We start from the raw sequence: 9138 nt of genomic DNA on the forward strand, positions 1-9138 counted from the left end.
TGAAGGGTCCAGGCCCGAAACATCAGCTTTTGTGCTCCTGAGATGCTGCTTGGCCTGCTGTGTTCATCCAGCTTCACACTTTGTTATCTTAGATTCTCTAGCATCTGCAGGCATAGATAGAGTTGATAGCCAGAGACTATTTCCCAAGGCAGAAATGGCTAGCACGAGGGGTCATAGTTTTAAGCTGGTTGGTGGAAAGTATAGAGGGGATGTCAGAGGCAGGTTCTTTACACAGAGAGTTGTGAGAGCATGGAATGCGTTGCCAGCAGCAGTTGTGGAAGCAAGGTCATTGGGGTCATTTAAGAGACTGCTGGACATGTATATGGTCACAGAAATTTGAGGGTGCATACATGAGGATCAATGGTCGGCACAACATTGTGGGCTGAAGGGCCTGTTCTGTGCTGTACTGTTCTATGTTCTATGTTCTATGTTCCCATTATCTCTGATACTATTTTAACCTCACTGCGAAGCCTCTTCCAGGGATGCCTAACCTGAAGAAGTTACCCTCCTCCCTCCGGACCAACCTCAGGGAATCTCTCTCCCACTGCAACTCTCTTGTACCTATCCCCTCCCTACCTCCCCACCTATAGTCCCCTCTCCACCTATCTTCTTTTCTCTCCATCTTCGGTCCGCCTCCCCCTCGCTCCCCATTTATTCCAGTTCCCTCTCCCCATCCCCCTCTCTGATGAAGGGTCTAGGCCCGAAACGTCAGCTTTTGTGCTCCTGAGATGCTGCTTGGCCTGCTGTGTTCATCCAGCCTCACATTTTATTATCTTGGATTCTCCAGCATCTGCAGTTCCCATTATCACTGTTGACTATTGTGTGCAGCTTTGGTCTCCTACTCTGCGGAAGGACATTCTTGCTGTTGAGGGAGTTCAGTGAAGGTTCCCCATCCTGATTCCCGGGATGGCAGGACTGACGTATGAGAAAAGACTGGATTGACTGGGCTTATACTCACTGGAATTTAAAGGAACCGGGGGAGCTCATAGAAACAATAAAAAAGTCCTGTGGGAACTGCCGAGACTAGATGCGAGAAGAATATTCCTGATACTGGGGAAGCCCAGACCTAGGGCTCACTGTCTAAGAATAAGGGGTAAGCCGTTAGGACCGAGATGAGGAAGGATTTCTTCACTTAGAGAGTTAGGAGCTTGTGGAATTCTCTCTCATAGAAAGCTGCTGGGGCCAATTTGTTAGGTATGATCAAGCTGGACTTGGCCCCTGCTGGACTTGGCCCTTGCTGCTAAAGGGATCAAGGGGTACGGAGAGAGGGTCGGAGTAGAAGTGGGATACTGAGATTACATGAGCAGCCATAACTATATTGAATGCTGGTGCAGGCTCGAAGGGCCGAATGGCCTATTCCTGCACCTATTGTCTGTGTTTCTTTGTTTCTGTAATCAATTAGCATCATGATACCCATTGCCATTTTGGGGTGTCTCCAACTTATACCCACTTTTGCTAATCCCTTTCGTTCTTACTTAAAGTGTGATACATGGCATAGAAGTTCAGTATTGTAAACTATAAGATAAAACTAGGAGGGTTATAGGTTTAACTTGCAGCTCTGAACATTATGCCTTACAATCTTGTTACAGCACACAGGAGCTGGTGCCACAGGAGGAGGTCAGACTCTAGCATCACCTGGGAGCTGTCTGGAGGATTTCCGCTCGACACCATTCATTGAGTGCCAGGGGGCTCGGGGCACCTGCCATTACTTTACTGATAAATACAGCTTCTGGCTGACAACTGTGCAACCCAGCCTCCAGTTTAAATTAAATATTCCTTCAGAAACTGTGAAAATAGAGCAATTACAAAGACAACGAGTCAGTAGGTGTCAGGTTTGCCTGAAACAATAAATCATTTCACCTGCATTGAAACTCGACAAGGAAAGCATGTGGTAAGACTTTCAATTAAAGGAAGACAACAATGCAGGCCCAATGGCTTATGGTGCTCATTTAGTTTCTCTCTCTAAGCAGATCTTCAATTTCAACCATTTAGAAAAAGTATATCAGGAGAATGTAAAATGTACACTGGTATGAGCATGCTTACAATAATCAATATATTCAAAAGTTAAATGTAAGGAGGTTCAATTTTATATGAAATGTACAGCAACTTAATTGAAATTGTTGGTGCAATTTAACTTATGGATCTGTAAAATTATTTTTTAAAAGCCGAAATATTTTTGTCACCTGGTCTTAGAAAGAAGTTGTAAAATTAAGAGGATGAAAAACCACTCGTTCATTGTCAGAGCATTTTACAGTGGTCTGTAAAAAAGAACCATGTTATTGTAACTCGCAAACTCCACGTCAATAACTCAGACATGTTCCAAGCAGGGGTCGTGCAAAAGCGTCTGAAATCTGGAAGGGGTTTCAGTGTATTGGATTGTGACATTTCAACAGTGCAACCTCACTGTGACATCATGTTTTGGTTTGACACAGTGAGCCAGTGGGTGTGCTACAGTCTGGTTTCAGTACAGAGTAAGAGTAAAGAGGACTGTAACACTCTTCCTCAGTGACAGGAGGAAGAAATGCACTATTGAGTTGGCGAAAGGTTGTCTGGAGATGCCCAAGAGATCAGTAGTAGTCTCATTATGCCGCGTTTCAATACAGAGTGCTTTATTGACTTAATCAGCTCAGCAAAGGTGAGTTGAAATGCATATTCATCAACATCCAGATGTACACATTGTCTTCCCCAGCCCCATCTTTGCTTTGTCAAGCCTACTCCATTAGATAGAGCCTCACATTCACTTTGTTTACAGGTGCCCCTATTGTGCAGCTCTTTACATCCCAGTTATCCATCCAGCACTGTCACCCATCCTGATTCTGATATGGATTTGATGCTACTCCCAGATATGCACCCTCATTGAATATACTGTACCTGCTTGTGAGCCACCAGTCACTCATGCTCCCATTGACCAAGAGAGCATGCAATACTATTAAAAAAAGGGTACACTGGGATTTCCCAGTTGGCAGCAATGTAAATATAAGGCTGTTTTGATGTACTTTACCATAAAACATGGAGAAATTGGGACTTACAGTCAGAGAGATCTACAGCACTGAAAAAGACCCTTTGGCCTATTGCACCCACCATATCAAAAACAACCATGTAACATTTTCCCAGCACTTGGTCCAGAGCCTTGTCTGCCTTGGCATTGCAAGTGATCATCTAGATACTTCCTAAATGCTCTGAGTTTGTGTCTCTCCCATCCTTACAGCCAATGTGTTCCAGATTCCAACCACCCTGTGGATGGAAAAGGTTTTCCTCACGTCCCGTGTAAAACTCTGCCCTAACCTCATGTCCCCTCTCAGTCTTCACTGTTTTAAGGAAAACAACCACAGTATGTCCAATCTCTCTACATCACTGAAGCTCTCCCGTCCCAGTAAATCTCCCTCTGCCCCCTTTCCAGTGCAAACACATCCCTCCTATAATGTGGATTCTAGAACTGCACACAATACTCTACCTGTGGTCTAACATTTTACACAGTTCTAGCTTCACCTCCCTGCTCTTAGACTCTGTGCCTCAGCTAATAAAGGAAATATCGCATATGCCTTCTTAACCACTTTATCCAGCTGTGCTACTGCCTTAAGGGATCGGTGCACATAGACACTGAGGTCCCTTTGATCCTCAGTGCTTCCCATGGTCCTGACATTCATCATGTATTCCCTTCCCTTCTTTGTCCTGGCCAAGTATTTATCTGGACTGAATTCCATTTGCGCTGATCAGCATCATCAGACCAGTCTGTTTCTATCCTCCTGTAATCTAAGCCTATCCTGCTCACTATTTACCTCAACACCATTTCTCCTATCATCTGTGAACTGTAACTGATTCACCCTCCTACATTCCTATGTTTGCTGATGACACAAAGGTTGGAGGTGCCGTCAAAGACATTGACAGTATGCAGAGCTAGGCTGAGAAATGGCAGATGGAGTTCAACCTGGATAAATGCGAAGTGATGCATTTTGGGAGGTCAAACTTAAATGCTGAATATAGGATTAAAGGCAGGATTCTCGGCAGTGTGGAGGAACAGCAGGATCTTGGTGTTCAAGTGCATAGCTCCCTCAAAGTTGCCACCCAGGTGGATAAAGTTGTTAAGAAAGCATATGGTGTTTTGGCTTTCATTAACAGGGGGATCGAGTTTAAGAGCCGTGAGGTTATGCTGCAGCTCTACAAAACCCTGGTGAGACCACACTTGGAATATTGTGTCCAGTTCTGGTCGCCCTATTATAGGAAAGATGTGGAGGCTTTGGAGAGGGTGCAAAGGAGGTTTACCAGGATGCTGCCTGGACTGGAGGGCTCCTCTTACGAGGAGAGGTTGACTGAGCTCAGACTTCTCTCTTTGGAGAGAAGGAGGAAGAGAGGTGACCTGATCGAGGTGTACAAGGTAATGAGAGGCATGGATAGAGTCGATAGCCAGAGTCTTTTCCCCAGGGCAGGATTGACTGCCACGAGGGGTCATAGTTTTAAGGTGTTAGGAGAAAGGTATAGAGGAGACGTCAGAGGGAGGTTCTTCACCCAGAGAGTTGTGAGCGCATGGAATAGTTTGCCAGTGGTAGTCGTGGAAGCGGAGTCATTAGTGACATTTAAGCGACTGCTGGACATGCACATGGACAGCAGTGAATTGAGGGGAATGTAGGTTAGGTTATTTTATTTTTGGATTAGGATTATTCCATGGCACAACATCGTGGGCCGAAGGGCCTGTACTGTGCTGTACTTTTCTATGTTCTATGTTGTACATTCAAGTCTAAATTGCCTACATAAACCATGAGCAGCATGAGCCCCAACACTGACCCCACTGGACATGGACCCCCAGTCGGAAAAATGCCCCTCCACCATCACCCTCTGCTTCCTGCCACTCGACCAACTGTGGATCCAATCTGTGAGATTCTCTTGGATCCTGTCGGCTCTTACCTTCACTATCAGTCCCCCATGAGGGACCTTATTAAAAGCCTTGCTGAATTCCAAGTTGGTTACATCAAAAACATTTCTGTCATTTACACGCCTGGCCACCTCTTCGAAAACTTAAGTTGGTCAGACATGACCTTCTCTTCACAAAACCATGCTGACTGTTCTTGATTAATCACTGCCTTTCCAAATGCAGATTAGTTCTGTCCCTCAGAATTGCTCCAGTAGTTTTCCCACCAACTGGGGCTAGACTGATTGGCCTGTAGTTTCCTGGTTTATTTCTTGTTCCCGTCTTGAATGACAGTGACTGCCGTCTGGTCCTCTGACACCTTTCCCAGGTCAGAGAGGAATTAAAAATGATTGTCAATGCCTCTGGCCTGGGGTACATTTTATCCAGCTTCAGAGATTTTTCTAGTTTTAAACCTGTCGGACCACTCTGAACCTTTTCTCTGTCTGTGCTAATTTCTTTAATTGCATCACAGACCTGCTCCCTAATTTCTATATCCACATCATCTCTCTCACTAGTGAACTCAACACAGAGTATTCATTTAGAACCCTCCCTATACTCTCTGGTACCACAGACAGATTACTTTAATGGGCCCTACTCTTGATCCCTAGTAGCCTTTATCCCCAATGTACTTAGGAGTTACCTTTATTTTATCAGCCTTTATCCTTTCCTGCCTCCCTTTACTTTCCTAATTTCCTTATAAGTTCCCTCTCACACATTCTGTACTCCTCTGGGGCTTTTGCTGTTTGAGCCCTCAGCCTCCCTTTTTTACTTTATCCAGCCCTGTTCATTCCTTGATTTTGAGGATTCACAGGACTTGTTAGTCCTGTACTCTCCCAATTTCCTTCTTGAATGCATTCCACTGTTCTGAGATGGATTTACTTGAAAGTGTCTGCTCCCAGTCCACTCTGGACAAATTGTATCTGATCTTATTAAAATCGATCTTCTCCCAGTTGAAAACTTTGACTACAGGCCCATCCTTGTCCTTTTCCATTACAATTTCTAATCTAACAGGGTTATGATTGCTGTTGGCAAATGCTCCCTCACTGATACTTCACCCACTTGCCCAGTTTTGTTATCTAAAATTAACTCCAGGACTGCTGCCTCTCTTGTAGGGCCTTCTATGTATTGGCTTGAAAAGCTCTCTTGGATGCATTTTAAGAATTCCGCACCGTCTAAACTTTTCACACTATGACTACCCCAATTAATTCTGGGGAAATTGAAATCCCATACTCATTACCATATTGCTTTTACACTTCTCAGCTGCCTGGTTACAGAATGAAAGATCAGTAAGCCAACCATCAGAAAGACATTCAGTCACATTGCATTGATTTCAGCACAGCAAAAATGGATCTTCCTCATAATGCTAAGTTGCAACTCTCTTTAACTGTCCAGCAGCAGAAGTGGAATTGCTTGACCGATGAGTCCTTATATGAGTTTTTTAAATTCATTCATGGGATGAGGGTGTTTTTGGCTATGTCCACATTCATTGCCTAGCCCTAAGTGTCACTGACACTGCTTTGGGCCTGGGCCATGTGAGGACAGCAGTTTCCTTACCTTTACTGAACCTGCTGGGGTTTTCCCCTGTCAATTGACAACAGTTTTGTGGTCATCATTAGATTTTTAATTGACTTGAAAATCCACTTGGCAAGATTCGAAACCTGGTCCCCAGAACATTTATTGAGTTTCTGGATTATTAGATAACAATACCACTAGGCCATCATGTCCTTGCTATGAACATGAGCCTTGACAAGCAATTCATTTGTCATTTGCCGTTGTATTTGAGAGCAATGATTTGGCAGACCCTGTTCTGTTTTGGCAGTATTTGGAGAGGATCAGGAGGCAGAGAAATGTTTACTGGTGAAAATGGCCACTGGCCGCAGAAAACTGCACTTTTTTGAGACGACTGCACGTTTACACATGACTATATTTGTCAGTGGAGTCGCAAACTCTGATAAACATTTGCCCTTTTAAGAGGTCAAGGAAACTGAACTCTTGCTGTGCACCTGGTTCTGAGGGTATTGCCTCTCCCTGCCACTGTCCTACCATAGATCCCCTCTTTGCTGAACCCTTGCAGCTCAGCCCCCAGCCCCCTCCTGATCCATCCTGATTCTCCAAAAATTCAGAAACCTCCAAATTGCCCACAAATAAGCATGTCAACACAAGGACGCTCAACAAATCCTTTCCCAGAACTGGGCACAAAAGCAGGGCGAACATTGAAATAACACAAAGGGCTGTGGGTGATGGAGATCTGTAACAAAGTCAAAAGCTCAGCTTGTCTGGTGCCATCTGTGGTGAGGGCAACTGAGTTATTGATTGATTTCCAGTGACCCTTCATGAACTTCAATAATTTTAGAATCTGAACATCCCCCTTCATGTACTGTCCCTACCCCCCACACCCCAGTCCTGTCCGACAGAAGCTGCTTTCATCACATCAACACATTTTCACCCACTCATTCTCCCTGTCGTCAGCTTTTCTCCTTCACGGCTCATCATTATCCATCCCTTTATCTGTCCAGAGATAATGGGAACTGCAGATGCTGGAGAATCCGAGATAACAAAGTGTGGGGCTGGATGAACACAGCAGGCCAAGCAGCATCGTAGGAGCACAAAAGCTGACTTTTCGGGCCTAGACCCTTCATCAGAAAAGCCCGAAAAGTCAGCTTTTGTGATGCTGCTTGGCCTGCTGTGTTATCCCTTTATCTGTCCAACTTTGTTGCTCTCACTCTGGGCTCTTTCTCCACTCACTCCTTTCTCTCCACTCCCTATCTTCTGGACATATGCCACTTTTCCCCCAGCTACTGAAGTAGTGCCCCTGGGCTCAAAACATGAGCCCTGTGTTTCTGTCTCCACAGATGCTGCCAGACCTACTGAGCTTCTGCAGCAACTGCTGTTTATGTTTGTCAGCATTGAATATTTATTGATGGCTGTCTGGCTGACCTTTACTGAGCCGTTTGAGTTACTGTGCATTCTTCATACTTTTCATTTTAACGGTGAGCCTGGGGAATCTGTGCATGTCTTGTTAAATTTTACTACTGGCAAAAATCTCATTTAAATTGCTTTGTTTAAATATTGCAAGCAGTAAAAGTTAAGAATTAGAAACAGCTGCCATAGTCTTACCAGACCATAGGGCTACTCTCTCATTATGGAGAGAGGAATGCTGGTGGTTTAACCTGAGGGTCACTACATCTCAGGTGAGGGGAGAGGCTGAGAAGGAGAGACCTTCATCGTTACCTCAGTCAGTGCTGGAACTAACAGATGTCTAGCTAACTGAGCTAACTGTTGCCTACAAGCAGGGGCCTGGTTCTCTGTGGCTGGGTTATACATCAACATGAAAATATACCAGAGTTAAAGCCAGATGCCAACATGTCCGAACTGGTTTCTGGACACAAAGGCAATCTCATCAGATTTAACCCCACATGCTATTTACTGTCACAACTCCCTCTCTCAATCTGTGAAATGTTCCTGTCACTATATAACTGTGTAAATAGCAATAGATCTGGGAACAAAGGTACATTCCATGCACATTACGACAACAAACTTAGTGGAAGATGACGGAATTAATTTATTGGCCTCTTCCCTCACCCTACTTCTTTGAAGGCAGCATTGCTGGGGAGGGTGGCACGGTGGCTCAGTGGTTAGCACTGCTGCTTCTCAGCATCAGGGACCTGGGTTTGACTGCAACTGCCTGTGTGGAGTTTGCACATTCTCCGTGTTTGCATGGGTTTCTGCCAGGTGCTCTGGTTTCCTCCCACAGTCCAAACATGTGCGGGCTGGGTTGTTTGACCATGCTAAATTGCCCGTAGTGTCCAGGGGTGTAGTTGGGTTAGTCATGGGAAAAGTAGAGATAGGTTGGGTTGCTGTTTGGAGAGTTGGTGTGGACCCATTGGGTCAAATGACCTGTTTGCACACTGTAGGGATTCTGTGGAAATAAGTATAGATTTAATTTATTTTGTGCTTATTATGTCAAAAATAAAAATTGAGGGGTATCCATTGAATTGCCAGGGTATTTGTCAAGGAGTTATAGATGTTATACATGTCTCATGATATAATCTCTCCAGCAAAATAGTGAAATAAGGTCTGATGATGCAGTTGTAAATAGGGTAGAGACCTACTCTTCAGTTCTCCCTGTGAATGAAACAAGTCAGTGGATAATCATGGGGTGGGCAGCATAGAAATCAGGAAATTGTATTGTTGGTATGGTCACTTTTATATTTAAGGCTACTCAGTACATA

At 44.6% G+C, this 9138-nt stretch overlaps 1 protein-coding gene across 1 annotated transcript in view; it reads left to right on the forward strand.

Moving 5' to 3' along the window:
• LOC125457461 (collagen alpha-6(IV) chain-like) overlaps window positions 1-7532 on the forward strand; it is a 251677-nt gene extending 244145 nt beyond the window's left edge. Inside the window, exon 50 of the mRNA XM_059650850.1 lies at window positions 1590-7532. Coding sequence (XP_059506833.1) covers window positions 1590-1850 — 261 coding nt within the window. The 3' untranslated portion in view covers window positions 1851-7532. The remainder of the gene's footprint in view (window positions 1-1589) is intronic.
• Window positions 7533-9138: the final 1606 nt, after the last annotated feature.

The sequence above is a fragment of the Stegostoma tigrinum genome, chromosome 14 (assembly GCF_030684315.1).
Source record: "Stegostoma tigrinum isolate sSteTig4 chromosome 14, sSteTig4.hap1, whole genome shotgun sequence".
In the NCBI taxonomy this organism is placed as follows: Eukaryota; Metazoa; Chordata; class Chondrichthyes; order Orectolobiformes; family Stegostomatidae; genus Stegostoma; species Stegostoma tigrinum.